This window comes from Thunnus thynnus, chromosome 5, assembly GCF_963924715.1.
Source record: "Thunnus thynnus chromosome 5, fThuThy2.1, whole genome shotgun sequence".
NCBI classification, from domain to species: domain Eukaryota; kingdom Metazoa; phylum Chordata; class Actinopteri; order Scombriformes; family Scombridae; genus Thunnus; species Thunnus thynnus.
This window is the reverse complement of record NC_089521.1, coordinates 34,948,648-34,970,276: the sequence shown is the minus strand read 5'-3', so window position 1 is coordinate 34,970,276 and position 21,629 is coordinate 34,948,648. Positions and strand designations below refer to the sequence as shown.

General features: G+C 44.0%; 3 protein-coding genes across 7 annotated transcripts in view; 1 reads left to right on the top strand and 2 right to left on the bottom strand.

Moving 5' to 3' along the window:
- Positions 1 to 515: 515 nt before the first annotated feature.
- deaf1 (DEAF1 transcription factor) lies at positions 516 to 14,260 on the bottom strand. Of its 2 annotated transcripts, none has more exons than XM_067590972.1 (13): positions 13,823 to 14,260; positions 12,376 to 12,473; positions 11,546 to 11,672; positions 10,299 to 10,448; positions 9,664 to 9,803; positions 8,803 to 8,868; positions 7,314 to 7,358; positions 7,087 to 7,210; positions 6,498 to 6,644; positions 3,160 to 3,458; positions 2,717 to 2,815; positions 2,087 to 2,173; positions 516 to 1,083 (listed from the first exon to the last, which is right to left on the bottom strand). In XM_067590972.1, the coding sequence occupies exons 1-13, from the start codon at positions 14,019 to 14,021 to the stop codon at positions 982 to 984; spliced, it is 1,683 nt and encodes a 560-aa protein (XP_067447073.1). In that variant the 5' UTR covers positions 14,022 to 14,260; the 3' UTR covers positions 516 to 981. The 2 variants fall into 2 exon arrangements, with proteins under 2 accessions (XP_067447073.1, XP_067447072.1); XM_067590971.1 differs by having other exon boundaries at positions 2,087 to 2,176; positions 13,823 to 14,259.
- A 453-nt stretch (positions 14,261 to 14,713) lies between these two features.
- Positions 14,714 to 18,101, bottom strand: bet1l (Bet1 golgi vesicular membrane trafficking protein-like). Of its 4 annotated transcripts, none has more exons than XR_010928526.1 (5): positions 17,988 to 18,101; positions 16,833 to 16,918; positions 16,428 to 16,484; positions 15,789 to 16,234; positions 14,714 to 15,756 (listed from the first exon to the last, which is right to left on the bottom strand). XR_010928526.1 is itself a non-coding variant. In XM_067590973.1 (4 exons), the coding sequence occupies exons 1-4, from the start codon at positions 18,094 to 18,096 to the stop codon at positions 16,067 to 16,069; spliced, it is 420 nt and encodes a 139-aa protein (XP_067447074.1). In that variant the 5' UTR covers positions 18,097 to 18,101; the 3' UTR covers positions 14,714 to 16,066. The 4 variants fall into 4 exon arrangements, 1 of the variants encoding a protein (XP_067447074.1); XR_010928525.1 differs by having other exon boundaries at positions 15,795 to 16,234; XR_010928527.1 differs by having other exon boundaries at positions 15,799 to 16,234.
- A 2,258-nt stretch (positions 18,102 to 20,359) lies between these two features.
- The window catches only part of atp2b1b (ATPase plasma membrane Ca2+ transporting 1b), a 37,053-nt gene continuing 35,783 nt past the window's right edge, over positions 20,360 to 21,629 (top strand). Inside the window, exon 1 of the mRNA XM_067590968.1 lies at positions 20,360 to 20,714. The gene's annotated coding sequence lies outside the window, so the exon portion shown is untranslated. The remainder of the gene's footprint in view (positions 20,715 to 21,629) is intronic.

The window sequence follows — 21,629 nt, the reverse complement described above, 5'->3', positions numbered from 1 at the left end:
TTTTTCACTATTTTCTGACTTTTAAAAGACAAAACGATTAACCGATAATGAAAATAATCGTTGCAGTGATGTAATGTGCAAACTGGACATTTCTAACTAAAATAAAATGGAAATGTCCTTTTTATCAAAAAATTTCAGGATTTTATCTGAAATCTGTCAAACATGACAGATCCAGTGGGCGGGACATTACACGTGATGGCTGAAACGCACCAATCAGATGCTCTGGTTTTATTAAATGATTTAATATTGGCAGGTTTGGACTTCCGTACTCGACTGCTGCAACTATTTTAGTTTCTGAGTTTGAATTACGAGTAAAAACTTGAAAAACCACAATTTGTTTTTAAGTTGTTTATATTGAAGCAACAAGATATCAGCTGTTTCAGGACGTCGTCGTCTCCGCGGCGACGGAATTAAAGGACGAGTTCACTACATTCAGTCATCAAATGAACAAAACACCTCGAAACCTTCAACAGCAGCCAATAAATAATGAATCTATAATAATGATCCAGATGGAGTGAGTTTAAAGTGATCACTTTTTTATTTTATTGATGATTGATTGATATTTAATCATGATGGTCTGCGGAGGATTAAATCTGTTTATGAAGAGCAACAAACCAACAGAGAGATGAAAAATCAAAACAATGAACTGATGGATGAGTTGAAGCTTTAAACCTTTTCACCGTGTGACGTCATAATATGTTGACATATTGATTCTGTTCAGTTCAGCGTGATCCGTCTGGAGCTGCAGTTCCCTTTCATGTCCACTAGGTGCTGCTGCATTGAAGTGAGCAGGAAAAAAACCTCCGACTTCTCTCCACGGACACAAAGTCAGAGCCGTTTTCTCACCGCTAAAAAGGTCCAGCTCTCAGCAGAAGACCGCTGAGCTTCTTCTCATGCAGCTGTGTTCAGAATAAACCTGCACCAGGACTTCCTGTCTGCAGCGGCTAGCGGCGATGACCTCGCTGACAGATCCACCGACCTTCACTTCACCTTGTCCATGTCGATGGCTGTGATTGGCTCCTCCTCCTGGACGGCCACGCCCCCTCCTGACTGACAGCAGGTGTGCTGATGATCCTTCCAGTCCTGAAGAGAAGAAACCATCTGTTCACTCGCTGATATTCACATATTCAGCTTTAAACACTACGAGTCCTAAAACGGTTTCCTTCATTTTGTACTAAAAACACTGTAAACGTCGCTGAGATCATCAGCTTTAAGCTGATATATTGAACTTGTCAGCAAACAGTTGTTTATTTCCACATCCAGCAGTTACGGAGCAACATGATCCTCCCATTGATAATGTCAATAATCACATGTGGGGTTCCTCAGGGTTCTAGTCTTGGTCCTTCATAGTTTCAATCTGGTTAAAGCTGCCTGAACTTGTTTTCAGCAGAATAGTCTGTAAAAACTACTTCTGTCATATTATCAGCTTATAAAGTACTCGTGGCTAACATGTTAGCAAACAGTTGCTTATTTCCACATCCAGCAGTTACGGAGCAACGTTATCATTCATGTGGAGTCGTGTTTCTCTTTTAGCTCTGTTTTTGGTCTCCACCAGCTCCTGAGGGAAATATCTCGCTCTTTAGCTGCTAAATGCTCCACTATGTTCACCAGCTAGTCTACAGCTAACTGAAAACGACGCTATGAGACGCTGAGAGTGAACCAGAACAGATAAACAATGAGCTGAAACTCACTATAAAGCTCCGTAAAGCCGAGAGGAGCTGCAGAGTCTCTGTAGGTTCATAATCAACATATCACACACTGACACATCAGACTGAGGAGGAGAGAAATTACTCTCAGACCAAAAACTCCTCCTGAAGACGGGATCGACACACTTCTCACCATTAGGAGCAACGTTTAGCCTCATGATCTGTTATAATTACGGCACCTTTACTAAATATAACAGACTGTGTAAAGCAAACTGCTTAAACTTATATAATTTGATACGTCTTCCATCTGTTCTCCTGCTAAACAAATCGGTGTCAGACAGAATTAGAAATGTGTATCGATGGTCCAAACTCTCCACTCTTACACGAGATTGTTTTAATGAGGATTTCTTGTTGGAATAAAGGTGAAACATGCTTCATACCTTCCTCTGGCAGAACGTGGAGCAGTAGTTGACCTTGTGGCAGCCGGTGCACTCGCTCATCGCCACCCGACCGCAGTTCACACACATCTGCTGCAGAAACACACAAACTGTTTCAGATACATCAGAAACTGCTGCAGCCCTGAAAGCTCATTAGAACAGATTCAGTTATAATAAACTTTATAAACTGGGACCAGAAAGAGCTTTTAATGGGACAGTTTGACATTCTGGGAAATGCTCAGACTGCTTCGGGTTCATCGCAGCTGGTTTAATGTCTGCAGGAAACGTCAGAGACAGTTCAGACATACTTCATTCGTTGTGCAGCTCGTATTCGTGCTTATTGCTGATGTTTGTTGTGATTTTCTAATGTCTAGTTTTAAATGTTAACAGCTGCTTGGTGTTTATTGTTTTGTTGTTTACTTGTTTTGTTGTTTTAGGTTAATGACCGCTGGTTTGTATTTATGACCAGCGATCAAATGTCACAATAACCAGCAACAGGAAAACATGTTTCCCTCCTTCAAACAGACGTGGAGGAGGTCTGATGTAAAGATACCACAGACCCAGCTGCCTGATGGGAAATGTAGGATCCAGAGTCTCGGGCCTGAAGGTTTGTGTGAAATGTGTGAGACCTACGTTGATGATGATCTCGGTGATGTCAGAGCTCCTCTTGGCGTCGGAGTCGTCGGACGGCTGGAAAGAGATCTGACTCTGAAACGACTGACTGAGACCACACTGACACACACACACACATGCACACACACACGCACACACACACACGCACGCACACGCACATACACACACACACACACACATACACACACACATGCACATGCACACACACACACACGCGCGCACGTGCACACACATGCACGCACGCACGCGCACACACACACGCACGCACGCACGCGCACACACACACGCACGCACACACACACACACACGCACACACACACACACGCACACAGTCACATGTCATGTTTTACTTCTGATTATCATGTATTGATCAGAATCTGAGACCGTGTGTGTGTGTGTGTGCGTGCATGTGTGCATGTGTGCGTGCGTGTGTGTGTGCTCACCTCCTTGCGGCCTCCCTGACCTTTGACCCCTGCGGCGTCCCCTGCGGTGTGTTTGGCCTGTTCGATCAGAGCTTTCAGCTGCTGGACGTTGCTCAGCAGCGTGTTGGCGAGCTCCTCCAGGTACAGCCAGGTGTTCTTCTGCCCCTCGTTCACCACGGGCCCCACCCCCCCCACGGGCCCCATCTCCAGCCCGCTGACCAGCCCTGCGGACGGAGCCGCCGCCGCCGCCGCCGCCGCTACCGCCATCTTGGCCTGAACGGGCTGCGGAGACACGGCCAACGCCGGCAACGCCGTCAGCACTGAGAGAGAAGAAGAGACAGAGACGGTCTGTTATTTATTTATTAAACTGACGGCTGTTTGTCCACATGATGTTATTTTACACCAAGAAAACTACAAACTTGAGGAAGAGAAGCAGCAGATTGTTTCACCACATGCAGCTCAGATATCAGAGAGCAGATCCAGGTCAGTGCGTCCTCCATACGTTCTCCGCTGACCTACATACCTGCTATAATGTCTGTTTTTATTCGTGTGGCGGACGAGTCGCCGACGCCTCCGAGCTCCTCTGAGAACAGACGAGTCCAGAAATAACCGGACATCCATCTCCGGCTTCTCCGACATGTCCTGGAGGAACGACTGTTCTAACACTTTACTAACCTGCTGCCTCTAACGGCCGGGTTTCAGCTCCTACAGCCGCCATCTTCAGCATCATCATCATCATCGTCGTCTTCCATCACAGCAGCTCTCTGATTAGTGATTTATGAGTTTCAGCTAACTAGCCGTTAGCGCTGCGTTCTCAGTGTTTCCCTCCTGACCTTCATCTGACTGAATGTGTTTGGTGTCGTCTATACGAGAGGATCATCAGATCAATCGACAGATCTAATTATTAAACTGAGAGAACAAATCAGTTTTTCTCCTCGTGGCTCCTCCGTAAATCTTTATTTCTCTATTTTAACGTGTTTCTGTTTCACTGCTGATAACAGAATGACTGAACATCAGTCGCAGACCGTCACGGCTTCATTAACCTCGGGGTGAAGGTCGGTCCTGACAGTGTGCGTGTGTGTGAATGTGTGTGTGTGTGTGTGTGTGCTCATATTACTACGTTGTGGGGACTCGCCTCCCTTTAGGGGACGAACAGCAACGTAAACCGTTAAAGTCGCTCCACTCAGAAACCTGTCCCTTCTTATTCTGACTCAGTGCGTCGCCGCAGCAGCAGCAGCAGCAGCGACCAATCACACGGTGTGAATTCTGCCGGTTTTAAATGTGGATCACCGATTGGTCCTTTGAATACCATGAGGTCATCATCAGGACGGCGAGCGGGTGACGGCGCCTCATTAGTCACACGGCGCTCGCTGACAGACACGTCCACCAGGCCGCCGTCTCCTGAGAGCTAATTACAGCCGAACGGCAGCCAATCAGAGAGCAGCGTTGTTGTCGCTCCCCCCCCGATGCCTGATAGGATGATGGATTGTCTGCGGGGCCGCGGCGAGGCAGGGGATTGTGGGAAACCCCTTTACAGATCATTAAGGAGCGAAACACATGAAACAACCTGCACAAAACCGTCAGACGACACAGAAACCGAACATTTGTTTTCTAGTTGTGTTGTTGTTGTTTACTGATCTATCAGAGACGACGTCATCAGAGCAAATAAAGATCGTTAGATGAACGTTTGTCGTCGTTTGTGTCACGTTATCAGGCTTTAATGTTTATTTTATTATCTGGTGATCATTTTCTTTATTAATCAATCAGTCTATAGAATATTTTAAATGGTGAAAACATTGATAATGTTTCCATGGTGACACATCAAACCACAGCTGGAGCAGAAAATCATCACATCTGGAAGCTGAAACCAGAGAATATTTGACATTTTTGCTTGAAAAGTGATTGAAACATTAAATGATCAGAATAGTTGACTATTGATTGATTGATAGACTATTGATTTCATGTGACTGACTTATCAATAAATCCTGTTACAGCCTTGTTTTTGTGTTTCATCTCCGACATAAAACACCTTCAAAAAAACATGTGACAACATGAATCTCAGCTGATACGTTGCTATCAGATCACCCTCACGTGACGCGTTCACCGTCATCACGCCACGTCTGCGACGGCGCCGGGCGGCGAGGGGGAAATGTGGAAGTGTTTCCATGGAGATGAGTTTAAATCCATGACTCTGTAACTCATTTCAAAGTGTTTTTCTGAACCGTTCATGGTGATGACACGTGTGTGCAGGTCAGCGGCGTTTTCCCTCCACATGAAACACGGCTGACATCATCTTCACGTCGTAGACGCACAAAAGCAACGTTTAGTTTATCGGATTGTAATAAACAAATCCAGGTTAGTAACGGAGGTTCCTGCACGCTGAGCGAACCCCGAGGTAGAAACAAACGCCACAAACGAAGCGTCAGAGCAGGTTGAAGCCCTGACTTTTGACTTGCAGGCAGCGTTTCTACAAACGAGATATAAATAATAAAACCACAAAAAGCAGAATATTTCCTCTTTAAGACCGCCAAAATAAGAGCCAAAGTGTAAAAAGACACACGGTCCACACGCTGATCAATGGACACAATAATCTGATCAGTGGACAATAATCTGATCGGTGGACACAATAATCTGATCAATGGACAGAATAATCTGATTGATGGACACAATAATCTGATCGATGGACACAATAATCTGGTCAGTGGACACAATAATCTGATTGATGGACACAATAATCTGATCAATGGACACAATAATCTGATCAATGGACACAATAATCTGGTCAGTGGACACAATAATCTGATCAGTGGACACAATAATCTGATCAATGGACACAATAATCTGATCGGTGGACAGAATAATCTGATCAATGGACACAATAATCTGATCGGTGGACACAATAATCTGATCAATGGACACAATAATCTGATCAATGGACACAATAATCTGATCGGTGGACAGAATAATCTGATCAATGGACACAATAATCTGATCGGTGGACACAATAATCTGATCAATGGACACAATAATCTGATCAGTGGACACAATAATCTGATCAGTGGACACAATAATCTGATCGGTGGACACAATAATCTGATCAGTGGACACAATAATCTGATCATTGGACACAATAATCTGATCAATGACACAATAATCTGATCAGTAGACACAATAATCTGATCGGTGGACAGAATAATCTGATCAATGGACACAATAATTTGATCGGTGGACAGAATAATCTGATCAATGGACACAATAATCTGATCAGTGGACACAATAATCTGGTCAGTGGACACAATAATCTGGTCAGTGGACACAATAATCTGATCAGTGGACAGTGACAACATGATGGAAGGTACCTGCGGTGCTGGCAAACACCTCGCTCTGCGCTGAGCCCTCTGAGATGATGGCAGCGGCGGCCGCGGCGGTGGCGGCGTCGCCCGCCGGCGTGCGGTCGAACGTCAAGGTGCCGGAGGTGGTGATCTGTCCTGACGGGGACACTGTGACTGCGTGACGGAGACAGACATGTCAGCCATGTTTGGACGGTAAAAGCTCACAAGTTCACAGCACAGATCTGATAAACTACTGAACAGCAAACGTTCATATTTCATTCATTCAGATTATTATTGTTGTTGTTATTGTTGTTGTTGTTGTTGTTGTTGTTGTTGCTCCTCCTGAAGTTTCTCCTTGTTAAAAAGATTGTCCAGATGTTGTCTTACTGTAAATCATCATGAGGCTGATCTGTGATATTAGGCTGAATGAATAAAACTTGAATTTAATTTAATTTAATTCAGATTAACAGGATGTGAAGTTCAGGACAAAGTCAAGACTTTGTGATTCTCAGAACGACATAAACATGCTGATCTAATCTTTTCTCTTTTCCTGCTGCGACACAGAAGCTCCGCCCCCTCCTCCAATCACACGTAAGACTGAAGTCATGTGACCTACATGTGGTGCCCGGGGTCAGCGTGATGTTTTTGGCGGCAGGAAGTTCCTTTTTAGCGGGAACGAGTGGAGGCTCCAGGTCCTTCTTCCGTCTCTTGTAGGGGACGAAGAGGCGGACCGGACCGGTCTGAAACACAACATCCAACATCAGCTGATCAGAAACAATCAGATCAATAACACTTATCAATAATAGTTTATTATAATTATAGCAGCTGATGAGTGGATTTTACCATGCTGATGTTTTCTGCCGCCAGAGTTTCTCCGTCCTTTGAACACTGCAGAGACACAAACGATCAGTCTGCTGTTACATCATCATCAACACGTCAGTGAGTCACACGTTCACAACCACAGCAGGTATGTTTCACAACCCGGCGCCGTTTACAGCAAAACAAAGAAAAACAATCCACTTCCTGTTGGTTTGTCTCTGCTGTTGGGAAGAAGCTTCAGAGCTTCTTTATGTTGAAGTATTCAGACTCTGCTTGGATCAATAACGTGTGTCTGATACAAGCAGCAACCTCCGGCGCTGATAAATGAAGCCAATAACCTGCGTTCTCTCTAACGGCCAGCAGGGGGCGACTCCACCGGCTGCAGAGAGAAGTCTGATTGTATGGAAGTCTTTGAGAAAATGACGCTACTTCTCTCTTGATTTATTAGATCAGTGAACTGTTTCCTGGTGAGTTTATGGTCTCAGTCGCTAGTTTCAAGTCTTCTTCAACACAGCGTCATGTTCATTTAGTAATTTATGGCCCCATTTAGAGTAAAATAGACGATAAAGCAGCGGATGCTTTAGGGCGGGGCTACGTTGTGATTAACAAGTCACTACCACGGCAACAACGTTGCTTACGTAACCATGACATATGGCCGTAGCTGCTGCTATTTCACAGCGTGTTTTCAGTTCACTGAAGTTAATTGAACGTTGTTGTCGCCCAATTAAAGTCTTGTTCAGCGTTTGGTTGTGAGTCAGGTGATCAGTTTTTCCGGTGAGTACGTTTTGTTTTAACGGCCTGTTTTTTTAATTAGCAAATTAGCAGAGCTAGCAGCTAGCGCTATGGTCAGCTCCACCCTCTCGTCCAAAAATCAAACATGGCGACGGCCAAATCCAAGATGGCGACAGTCAAATCGCTACACTAAAGGCTTCATATCGACAGTTCGCAAACCAGCGGGTGACGTCACAGTGACGTCACGGTGACGTCATGGTAACTACGTCCATATTTTGTTTTTGCTGTGGTCTCACATGGTTTTTCCAAAAACAAGTAAAAGTCAAGACACCAGATGTAAAGTTTCTTCTCAGTTTACAAACACTGAGAATGAACTTCACAGTGACGGAGACGTCATCCAGCTTCAGTTACAACTACTGACAACAACAAACAATAATCTCCACCGAGGGTTTAGAATATCCTGACATTAAACAGAAGAATTCACTTATTAAGACGATGACTTGTAACTGAATAATAAATGAAATGACATGTCAGTCATCAGTTGAACGCTGCCAGTCTCACCACCAGATCAAATAAACAGTCAAACAACCACAAAGACAAACACAAAGACTTTTAAATGACTGTGTGGACACACTGTGGATTTTATCCTCCATCACTAACATTAAAGCACATTTGAAGGATCTTTTAATATCCAGTATGAACAGGAGGGATGATTACATTACTGTTACTATGGAAACCTCGTTAATGACTGTTCGCTGATGCTGCAGGTTCTCTGACTCACCGCTGTCAGGTCGTCACAGCAGGCGGCGCAGGTACAGGAAGCGGCGTGAGGGTTCAGGATACGCTCCTGACAACACACACACACACACACACACACACACACGCACACACACACACACACACACACGCACGCACACACACACGCACACACACACACACACACGCACACACACACACACACACGCACACACACACACACACACACACACACACAGTTATAATTTATACTTTGTCAACAGAGTGAAACATGGATCAGTTTATGTTTGATAGACGTTGAACTGCAGACAGAGTTTAAAGGATCATTCTGCTGATTTTGTAGTACCGTGCAGTACCGTGCAGTACCGTGTAGTACCGTGTAGTACTGTGTAGTATTGTGTAGTACCGTGTAGTACCGTGCAGTACCGTGTAGTACCGTGTAGTACCGTGTAGTATTGTGTAGTACTGTGTAGTATCGTGTAGTACCGTGTAGTACCGTGTAGTACCGTGCAGTACCGTGTAGTACTGTGTAGTACCGTGTAGTACCGTGTAGTACTGTGTAGTACCGTGTAGTACCGTGTAGTACCGTGTAGTACCGTGCAGTACCGTGTAGTACCGTGTAGTACTGTGTAGTACTGTGTAGTACCGTGTAGTATCGTGTAGTACCGTGTAGTACTGTGTAGTACTGTGTAGTATCGTGTAGTACCGTGTAGTACTGTGTAGTACTGTGTAGTATCGTGTAGTACCGTGTAGTATCGTGTAGTACCGTGTAGTACTGTGTAGTACCGTGTAGTACCGTGTAGTACCGTGTAGTACCGTGTAGTACTGTGTAGTACTGTGTAGTACCGTGTAGTACTGTGTAGTACTGTGTAGTACTGTGTAGTACCTGGATGAGGCAGAGCAGAGGTCTCCCTGCGTATCTGATGCTTCTCTTCCAGTCTTTGCTGCTCGCTCTTCCTGCCAAACCTTCAAACTCTGTGGGAGTCAACCACTGCTGACCGTGTTTGATGCAGCGACCTTTGCCCCCTGAACACAACACAACAACACAATAACACAACAACACAACAACACAACAACACAATAACACAATAACACAACAACACAACAACACAATAACACAATAACACAATAACACAACAACACAACAACACAACAACACAATAACACAATAACACAACAACACAACAACACAACGTAACGACAGACAGTCCAGTGTTACTGAGCTGCTTCAGACGGACTCATTGAGAAAAGACAACTGTGAGTCTTTGAGTCTCTTAATCTGAATAATAAACTGATAATCAATAATCAATAATCAATAATCAATAATCTCGTTATCACATGTTAACATGTTCCTGATGAAAATCCTTCTCTTGTACTTTCAATAGAAGGATTTTAAATGTCTTTTTTTTAAATTATTATACTGTGAAAATTAAAATTCATCTGTTGATCACTGATTAATGGGGAAATAATTGGAGTTTACTGGAGTGAACTGGTTTAACTGGTAATCTGAGGTGTGATCACCTGATCCGAGCCGGTTCTTGTAAAGGACTCCGCTGGTGTTCCTGCAGCGGACCGGCAGCTCGTTGTTGTAGACCGAAGGGTCCCAGTTGTACTTGGAGCAGGAGTCTTTGTCCTGGGGAGGAGTCAGCGGGGTGGGTGGCGTCTGTGGGCCTGAGGGACGCACAGGAGGACAAAACAAACACACACACACACAGAAACCTGTTGTTGTGCCAAAGTTCCTCTTTCACTGTTCATATGGACACATGACTGCTGGTTTAACACACACTGGAAACACTGGGAACACTGGGAACTGTCCTTTATCCTCAAACTGGTCTTTAAAGGGTTATATGTTTATTTATTTGGATCCCTGTTAGCGTCTGCCACAGCGGCTGCTAGTCTTACAGAATACATCGTAAAAGCAGGATATATATATATATATATATATATATATATATATATATATATATATATATATATACATATATAAATGAGTATCATAGACGTCATATTCTAGACACAACAGACTAATCCGAGATAATACGAGTTGCTTTGAGTGTGAGCCGTCATTTGGTCGAGCTGATTGATGATGCTCTGAAAATGACCAAACGTTTGAAGTTACTTATGAAACATGTGGGACGATTATATATTTGGTCTGGAATCAGAGAATGAACTGAAGCTGATAATATGATAATATGACTTTCTTCATAAATATGAATATGTCATAATGAGGTCTAACGTCTGCTGGTGGCGTCTGAAGTGAGGAACGGGTCAAAATGTCAAACTGGTCTTCACAAAGACAGGTTAGGGATGTGCAGAGGGACCAGTATTTGTATTTGTATCTGTATTTGTTGAGGCAGCAAATTATTTGTATTTGAATAAAAGTGGACAGAGGCTTAAAAATCCTGTTTTTGTTTTTATTACGCTTTTGATTTTAGAAAATTAAAGTGTTACAATAAGTGTTGATGAAGCGTGTGTCAGTAGTTCAGCTTTATCTCTGGGGAACACCCCCAACTCCAGGACTGATGTCTAAATCAGGAAATGTGCGTCATGTAGCAGGTGGATGTGACTCCCCTCACTGAGACCTGCTGATAGACGTCACAGCGGAGCAGAGGAGAGACACTGAGATAGAGATGATGTAACCGACCTGCTTTTGAAATATTTGTATGAAACAAATATTCGTATAAACCCCACTATTTGTGCTTTGCCGAATAACGTATTTGTATTCGGGCACACCCCTAAGACAGATCTACGAGTTCACAGACCAGTACCTGGTGTGATGGAGGCGGTGGACTTGAGACCCGCAGCCTCCACGATGCTGGCGTCAGTGTGAACCACGATCAGAGTGGCCTTCTGGGTACTGAGACCTTCACCCAGCTGGAGGGTGGTCCTGCCACTCTGTAACACACACACACACACACACGTATACAGTTACAGCTGTGGAGGTTCAACTGAAGCTCAGTACAGTGAGTTCAGTTCTAGTGGTTCTTGCGGAGCCTCGTCGGGGTTCTTCAGCTGGTGTTTCGTTAGACTGCAGCTCGCTCCGTCATTTAACTGCAGAATTAAGTTACCAACTCTCTAAACCGGCAGTCTGCAGATCAGCACCTACAGGAATGGTTAATGTGAGGGTACAAATGATTAATTCCAAATAATAATAGTGATTTATGTGCACAAATGGTTAAACTGTTGCCGTGATACCTGCTGTCAGTGTATGTGTGAGGTCTGTTCAGCTGCAGGTCTGAACTACATGTGTTTCTCCAGTAGATGGCAGCGTGAAGCTTTAACATGTTGACAACACAGTCAGTCAGGAACTTTATTTATTTCTGACTGAACTGGGTTGACTGGACAGATTGAACCTCCACCAGTTTTCCTCCAGTAGCTTCAGGTATCACAGACACCGTCACCATCACTCCCATTAAAGCACATTTTAATATCCAGTATGAACAGCAGGAATGATTACAGACACCTGACTGCTGGTTTAACACACTGGGAACACTGGGAACACTGGGAACAGCTTTCTACTGGTCGACAGCACAGACTGTTTCTACAGAGCGACACTGAGCATGTGCAGTAGCGTGACCATCGGTGTGTGTTGACCTACCAGCACGTGTTCAGGGAGGCTTCCTGACGTGGCGACTGTGGTGGTGAAAACGTTGTCGTCTGCAGCCTGAACGTCGCCCACGGTTACCGCCGTCACCTCTGATCAATACAACCAATACAAGTATTACATCATCAGATCAGTACTACACATATACATATACTACACTATATACGGTACTACAATACTCCTAATGTACTATATACAGTACTACAGTACTCCTAATGTACTATATACAGTACTACTGTTATATTACATACAGTACTACAGTACTCCTAATGTACTATATACAGTACTACATTACTCCTGCTGTACTATATACAGTACTACATTACTCCTGCTGTACTATATACAGTACTCCTGCTGTACTATATACAGTACTACAGTACTCCTAATGTACTATATACAGTACTACATTACTCCTGCTGTACTATATACAGTACTCCTGCTGTACTATATACAGTACTACAGTACTCCTAATGTACTATATACAGTACTACTGTTATATTACATACAGTACTACAGTACTCCTAATGTACTATATACAGTACTACTGTTATATTACATACAGTACTACAGTACTGCAGCTGTATTATATATAGTACTACAGTACTAATGTTGTATTATATACAGTACTACTGTACTACAGTACTACAGCTGTATTATATACAGTACTACATTACTCCTGTTGTAGTATATACAGTACTCCTGTAGAGTAATGATAATATAACTATAGTACAGCTGCAACAATTAGTCGATTAGTTGCCAACTATTAATTAATGATCAAATATTTTGATAAGTGATTGATTGGTTTGAGTCTAAATTCTCTGATTTCAGCTTCTTCAAGAATAAAAGAATATTTTCTGGTTTCTTTCGTCTCTGCGACAGTAAACTGAATCTTTGTGGACAAAACGAGACATTTGACAAACATTGATCCACATTTTTCACCATTTTCTGACATTTTATGGACCAAACAACTAATTGATTAACTGAGAAAACAACAGATTGATCAATAGTCGTTAGTTGCAGCTCAAACCAGAGTTTTGATGGGAAACATGGGAGATAAATCACATCACCAGAACTACAGTTTCTACTGACAGGAGTTTAAACTTGATTTACAGCAGCAAACATTGGTCGATTAATCGATTAGTTAACTGAAATAAGTCACCTCGGTGTCTGGGAATCATATTTTGCCTTTATTTAAAAAAAAAAAATCAAATATATAAAAATATATATATTTGCTCAAATCTCACAAACCCGCAGATTCTGAGAAGCTGATTAACTTCTATCGGAAGACTTTTAATGATCTACTTTCATCGATCAGCAGTAATATAGTGATCAGTGATCAGTTTTCTCTCCGGTAGTTAAATATTATGATCGGTTTGTGTTTGGCGCCCCCCCGCCCCGCAGCAGCGGCCTGCCGGCGGCTGCAACCCCCCCCCCGCCTTGCCTGCAAACGCCGCCTCGGCCTCGTCTGGGTTCGGCAGGGACTCGGCTCCCATGTCGATGTTTCCCGGTTCCGCCATCACGGCCATCGTGGTGACTTCGGCCTCCGACTCGGTATCCGAGCCCACTCCCTCCACCGACGGCCCGCCGATGGGCGTCTCATCCAGCCCGAGCGCCTTCGTGGCCGAGTCCGCTTCGTCCATTCTTCCGCCGAACGACAAGAGCCGAATATGACCGAGCAGCCGCGGGACAGTCGGAGAGCAACCGACAGCAACCGACAGCACGGAGCCTGTTCACGGTGAACCGTTAAATCCACAATATTGTCTCCGAAACTGACGGAAACGTCAAAGGAGAATCAGGAGAAAAAGGCCGGAGAGACGAAGGCCGCCCGACGGTTTGTTTTTCATCAAGAAAGAGATGCGCCGGAAACTGCCGAGAGAACACGAGCCCGCCCGAAGCGACACACAGCGGCCGGAAACTGCCGAGAGAACACGAGCCCGCCCGAAGCGACACACAGTGGCCGGAAACTACCGAAAGAACACGAGCCTGCCCGAAGCGACACGCAGCGGCCGGAAACTGCCGAGAGAACACGAGCCTTCCCGAAGCGACACACAGCGGCCGGAAACTACCGAGAGAACACGAGCCTGCCCGAAGCGACACAGCGTCCGATACAGAGAACACAAATAAAATAATAAGAATCACAGGATCTTATTAAAGGACTATTTCACCTCAATTAAACTAAATGTTTCTATTCTTTCAGTCACTTTTCTTTTGAGTTCGTAAATTATATTTGTTTATGTGCTGTTTTTACCAGGTTTTTCCAACAGTGATTACATCTGGGTTTTTTTTTATATAAATCATGTAAAAAAAAAAAAGAGTAATCAACCACAAGAAGTTCCACAATTAAAACCATTTATTGCATGTATAGTGATGTCAGCTGGAATGTCAACATAGAGAAAAGAAACTCTTAAAGCTCTTAAAAGGACGGGTTCACCATTTTTCTTCCATTGTAAGGTCATTATGAAGGATCTTCTAACGGTCAGTATGAACAGGAGGAATGATTACAGCAAGAAACACAGCTTTGATGTTCATTTAGGCTCCTGACTGTCGGTTTAAGATATGCTTGAAAAACTGTGAACTGGTCCTTTAAATCTCCTCAGCAGTGACAGACTGAAGGTGTCCCTGTAAACCATGAACAGACAACAAAACACACACTGAACTAAAACTGCTCGTCAAACTAAAGTGAAACACAAACTTCTCCATAAAGATGATTAACCAGCGATGTTTGAAGCTCGTTTAAAAAGACTTCCTGCTGGTCTGAAGGTATCCAGATGATTCTGAGGAGTCTTTGGAGGTTCTGGACGTGTTTTTTTAAACGACCTTCTGTCTGCTGATACATGAGGTGTAAACGGATCCTCTGCTGCTGGTTTTTCAGGTTATTTAAATACAGGCGATCACATATCATTTTTATCTATGAACTCTCTGCTCACACACTCTGTGAAAGCTTTGAAACAGCAACTGAACACTTCTTTATTCAACCTTGCTGTTAACTGACACTCCTCCTTTGTTTTATTCTTCTTCTCTTGTTCTTTGCATAGTTGTTCTTGCTATTTGCTGCTTCTTTTGTTCTTTTAATTCACCTGCTGCTGTTTATTATTATTATTATTAATTTCTAGGAGACAGTTGTTATTTCCAGAGAAATAAAACATCCTCAAAAACTGTTTTAAATTACTGTGTAGTCTGGAAGTGTGACACATCTAATCTAATGAAAGTCTTGGGGCAAGTTTGACTTGATTGACGGCTTCATCAGCCTATCACACGCGGCTGTGGTGTTTGCCACTCCCACCCGGCTGCAGCAGGAGCAGGACGAAGGTGACGCTGAGCCGGATCCTCCGTGGCCGGGCCTGTGTCTATCAGTAGCCTGCAGTGTGTTTGGTCCTGCGCACACACACACACACACACACACACACACACACACACACACACACACACACACACACACACACACACACAGAGTAACCACGCCCACTCCCTGCTGAGCTCGCCACCGCCACCGCCACCGTCACCTCCACCGCCATCGCCACATCAACGATTCACCATAATGTTTCCTGTCTACTTCCTGTTTGTCTTCTCACTTTGGTGCAGAATAAAAAGCCTTCCTCCTGTGCAGGAGATGATTTTAGATCGATCAGATATAACGTCAGAGTCTACAGGCTCAGCAGCTCCACATCAGGACCAGGTTCCGGCGTCAGCGCTGGATCCTGGAGACCAGGTAGTAGAGCAGGAAGAAGACCAGGACCAGGCCCACGGAGACGTAGCAGAGGATGCGGCGGTTGTCTCGACTGGATCTGACCATGGTGGAGAAACGCTTCACGCTGCCGGTCAGCAGGCCCGTCGCACTCAGGAAGTTTGAGTCCTGAGAGGAGAAGAAGAAGAAAACGACTGATTGTGGCGGGAATTTATTTTAACACCCTATTTTAGCTAAAACACGTTTGCTTCTCTTATTAAACAAATGCGTTCACATTTTTTTACCGATGAGAAACGACTTCATGAACATCGGGTAAATTAAAAAAGGTTACTGATCCGTTTCACAGACAGGAAGTACTCACCATGCCGTCCAGATACTCGTTCTGATCCTCAGCCTCTCTGTCTATGTCGTACGCCAGCTGTCAGACACACAGACAGAGCAGATGATCCGCTTACACTTTAGTTTTCTGATCGGTTCCCTGCAGGGATCAATACTCAGTCAACAGCAACAATTCTGGATCAAACTGTGACACATTTGCATTTTTTTACATACACAATATACACATTTACACACTATCAACCATTAAACTACAGAAACACAATGAAACAGTGATGTAATAAAGATCCTCGTGTGCTGCCTGTTGTTGTGTTTTTATCTCGGTGTGTCTGATTGACACTTTAGTTGTTTGTGTGTAAAATGAGCTGCTGTGTTGAAACAATCTGTGATCATTATTTAATCTCAGGGTCATACAGCAGACATGACTCACAGATTTCAGTCTGGAGACTTTGGCGGCCAAGTTCTCAGCCAGACGTTTGTTTTCAGTGTCCAGCACATCGTCCACGGAGCCGTGACCTGGAAACACAAACACACACTGGATTAGACATTAAACTGTGAGGTTACACTGCTGACATCACATAGCTGCTTCTTATGATAGAGAAACACAGTTAATACTGAATACTACCAGCTGATAATCAATTATTATCCAAAAGTATATATCAGCACATATTGGACAACATTCACTGATGCAGTGAAGGCAACAGCAGCTGCTGGCTGTGAACACACACAAACTCAACGATAGAGCAGGTTCATCAGCTGAATATGAAGTTAAAGCTTCTTGTGTAAATGATAAGAAAAGAAACACAGATGAGTATTGATTTTAAGGACAAAGCTACATGTTCTGTTCCTGTGTTTTCAACATCTGTAATCACCAGATAACTCGGTCACCAGTTAACCTGAAACACCGGTGTGGAGGATGGAGAGGTGACATGATCTTTCTGTTGTATTACAGCAGCAGTAAAGGAAGCAGAACAAGAATCTGATGATGACACTAATAATAAACCATCAGCCACACTGCTGTTAATAATAATAATAATAATAATAATAATAATAATAATAAAATAATCTCCCGTTGTCCTTCTAAACACACCAGTTTTATTTTACTGCGAGTCACAATTAGCAACTAACTGTCGACCTGTCACTAACACACACAGATCACTTCCTGCTCGGGATGGAAGTTAACAGCTTTTCTCTAACTTGCGGAAACATTAGTTAAAACCTTCATAATGAGACTGATGTTAGCAGGAAACATCTCAACTCCTCAGCTGGTTAGTTAGCTAGTTAGCCTGCTAGTTAGCCTGTTAGTTAGCCTGTTAGTTCGCCTGTTAGTTAGCCTGCTAGTTCGCCTGTTAGTTAGCCTGCTAGTTAGTCTGCTAGTTAGCCTGTTAGTTAGTCTGTTAGTTAGCCTGTTAGTTAGCCTGCTAGTTAAACTGCTAGTTAGTTTCCGGTTAGCCTGCTCGCTCAGCTGCAGGCTCGTTCGGGTTCACAGTGAAGTGACTTCAGCTCCGGACACATGAGCTCAGCGCTGCTGGAAACCGCTAACTGCTGAATATATGAACATGAATACGTGTCAAAAACAAAATACCTCTGTTCCAGTCCGCCATGTTGGTGAATGACGTCACGATCAGCTGTGCGCAGGGTTTATAGATGCACGTGACCAAACCATACGTCATTTCCTTTCCTGTGGTAAGCATACCCCCCCCCAGAGACCATCAGATAAAAATATTCCCAGTAATCAGCTGGAGGTGACACTTGTCCCTGCTCAACCTGTATGACCCAAGAAGAAAATAAATGTATTATTGTGCGTGAAATAATGTAAAGTTGACATTATTATTGTCATTATTATAGACAAATATAAGCAGATATATGGGTCTTTTTTAAGACTATACATACATTTACACACAGAATTCAGACACATGGTGAATATAGTGCGCTGTATGGTGAGCAGGGAGTGTTTGGCATGAAAGCGTCTGTTTTCCTGCAGCTGGAGTTGATGTTGGTTAATGTTGGTCTCCTTCAGTGTTACATCATCACAGCCTTTATAATCCAGTCTGATTGTTGTTCTAAACAGTTTAATGTGGTAGATGAAGCTCCCACCTCCTCCCCCAACAGTCAAACGCAATAAACAGGTTTTCCTTGACTAAAGGCGGCGTGAGTGTGTGCAGTGTGTCGACTATGAGTGACCACTGGGTGGAAGCACACACACACACACACACACACACACACACACACACATACACACACACACACACACACACACACACACACACACACCAACAGTACACTCACACTGCATTTACCAAACAAGTTCATTTCACAGATTTGTTCATTTTCATGAGATTAATTAATTTATTTTAATCACAACAGTCTCTGTTTTAATCTAATTAAGTGTGCACTAGATTAAAATGAAGTGCACATGAATCCAGAGCTCTGATAGGTCGGTGGAGGTGTAGGGGCGTGGCCAATCCCTACACTAATCTGTCCAATGAGTCCCTAAACTACTACTGTGGTTTCCTGTGGGGTCAAAGGTCACGCTAGCTCACTGTGAAAACACTATCATACAAATGTGAAACTGTGATATTACATATTACTGAGTGTGTGTGTGTGTGTGTGTGTGTGTGTGTGTGTGTGTGTGTGTGTGTGTGTTCAGTTAATCCTCCTGTGTCTCTATGCACTGTAATCCACCTGTATGTGTGTGTGTGTGTGTGTGTGTGTCACGTGTGTGTGTGTGCCACCTGACGTCAGCATGCATCACTGCTACTCAGAGGGTGGGGGGAAGGGTGTGTGTGTGTGCGTGTGTGTGTGTGTGTGTGTGTGACAAATGAAGACAACGGTAGTGAACAACAACTAATGTAGCCAGAACACCAATAACACAATGGGCATAACAGCCAGCTGGTTGCTAGGCGGCTGTTTCTTGATGGTTACTAGGACATGATAACTGGTTACTAGGATGTTTCTTGGTGGTTGCTAGGACAAGTTGGCTCGTTGCTAGGGGTTTCCTCAGTGGTTGCTAAGGTATGATAGCTGGTTTCTATGTTTTTTCTTGATGGTTGTGAAGGGATGCGAACAAGTTACTAGACTGTTTCCTTAGTTGTATGTGTGACCTGGTGTGTGTGTGTGTGTGTGTGTGTGTGTGTGTATAGACCTGGTGTGTGTGTGTGTGTGTGTGTGTGTGTATAGACCTGGTGTGTGTGTGTGTGTGTGTGTGTGTGTGTGTGTGTATAGACCTGGTGTGTGTGTGTGTGTGTGTGTGTAGACCTGGTGTGTGTGTGTGTGTGTGTGTGTGTAGACCTGGTGTGTGTGTGTGTGTGTGTGTGTGTGTGTGTAGACCTGGTGTGTGTGTGTGTGTGTGTGTGTGTGTAGACCTGGTGTGTGTGTGTGTGTATAGACCTGGTGTGTGTGTGTGTGTGTGTGTGTGTAGACCTGGTGTGTGTGTGTGTGTGTGTGTGTAGACCTGGTGTGTGTGTTTGTGTGTGTGTGTGTGTGTGTGTATAGACCTGGTGTGTGTAGACCTGGTGTGTGTGTGTGTGTGTGTAGACCTGGTGTGTGTGTTTGTGTGTGTATAGACCTGGTGTGTGTAGACCTGGTGTGTGTGTGTGTGTGTGTGTGTATAGACCTGGTGTGTGTAGACCTGGTGTGTGTGTGTGTGTGTGTTTATAGACCTGATGTGAGTGTGTGTTTCTCTCTCTCTCTCTCTCTGAGAGTGTGTGTGTGAGTCTCTCTCTCTCTCTCTCTCTCTCTCTCTCTGAGTGTGTGTCTCTCTCTCTCTCTCTCTCTCTCTCTCTCTCTCTCTCTCTCTCTGAGTGTGTGTGTCTCTCTCTCTCTGAGTGTGTATATGTGAGTCTCTCTCTCTCTCTCTCTCTCTCTCCCTGAGTGTGTCTCTCTCTCTCTCTCTCTCTCTCTCTCTCTCTCTCTCTCTCTCTGAGTCTCTCTCTCTCTCTCTCTCTCTCTCTCTCTCTCTCTCTCTCTCTCTCTCCCTCTCTCTCTCTCTCTGAGGCCACAGATTGTCTAATTAGATTAACGAAGGCTTTCCTCAGATAATCATTGAGCAGCTCCTGTTTTTTCCTGCGATGCAGCGCTGCTGGCCGCCTGTGAGCTCGCTGAAGGTCAAACTGTATTTCTGAACCAACAGGCTGCTTTTGGGAGTAAAGTGTGTTGTCGGAGCAGGTGTGTGTGTGTGTGCGGACCGCCGGCCGAGGAGCTGCGGCGGGTTATGGGCTGTTTCTGGAGCTGTGTGTGTGACGCTGCTCGGTGTGATCGGACCGCCACTAATACCTGCTGCTGCTAACAGGAGGCGATGGGGGAAGTTTGTGTAAGTAAAGCTCTTCTTCTTCTTCTTCTTCTGTAATGAATGTTTGAGCAGCTGACTGCTGACTTTATTCAGCTCTTTACTGTTTATTGCACTGTGCTGTGATGATTTGTTCATTACTGACTGATGAACAGAGAATTATCATGTTAAAGCTTCTCTGAAGTGAAGATTTACAGCTTTTCCTTGTTGTAAACAGAATCTGTTTGTGGATTTGAACTGCAGAGCTTCATCTGTCAGTTAGACGCTGTGGCTTCTGTTCAACCTGTTCACCTCCCAGCAGATCTTTTTTCTTTCTCTCTGCTTCAGCCTCAAACAGGCTGCTTCTCTTCTCTCTCGCTCAGATTAAGCCTCGGCTGACTGATTGACACAGATTACAGCTGAAGGCACAGAGGTCACAACCTGTGAGGAACAAATATAAAGGCTTTCAGTTCACACACCAACAGGCACCGTTCTCTACACCACAACCAATCAACTATTAAAACCTACCAATTACTTCTTCGTTAGCAGAGCGGAGGTTTGACGCTCGACCCGTAAAGTAAACGTAGTAAATGTTGATTCTACAAACTTTAACTGTAGTTTTTCAGACTGTGTTTCATCGTCAACAAAGAGCCAGAGAGTCTTTTCTGTCATTCAGCTCGTTGCCTCGATTTAATGTCCTGCTGCCCCTGAGCAAGGCACTAGAACGGCTCAGGTTATATATTCAGACACGTCCCGACATCTCAGGAATAATTACATCTTTTAGTTCAGGTCAACAGATAACTCATTAAGCTCCTCATGATGGTTTTATTATCTGCCCACATTTTCCATTTCATGATGTACATATATTGGCAAAATATTGTTAAACATGGTGATAATGATTGATAAGGATTTAATAAATACAGACGTCAGACGAGTCAAATTCCACCAATATAACCACAA

Excerpts from the sequence above, each read along its gene's own strand:
- deaf1 (XM_067590971.1), bottom strand. The coding sequence starts at position 14,021 with ATGGACGAAGCGGACTCGGCCACGAAGGCGCTCGGGCTGGATGAGACG. Across the intron at positions 11,673-12,375 it reads GCCTCCCTGAACACGTGCTG|AGTGGCAGGACCACCCTCCA; the intron begins GTAGGTCAACAC and ends TGTGTGTTACAG. Across the intron at positions 2,816-3,159 it reads GTCAGGGAGGCCGCAAGGAG|TGTGGTCTCAGTCAGTCGTT; the intron begins GTGAGCACACAC and ends TGTGTGTGTCAG.
- bet1l (XM_067590973.1), bottom strand. The coding sequence starts at position 18,096 with ATGCTTACCACAGGAAAGGAAATGACGTATGGTTTGGTCACGTGCATC. Across the intron at positions 16,919-17,987 it reads CATGGCGGACTGGAACAGAG|GTCACGGCTCCGTGGACGAT; the intron begins GTATTTTGTTTT and ends TTGTGTTTCCAG. Across the intron at positions 16,235-16,427 it reads ACGAGTATCTGGACGGCATG|GACTCAAACTTCCTGAGTGC; the intron begins GTGAGTACTTCC and ends TTCTCCTCTCAG.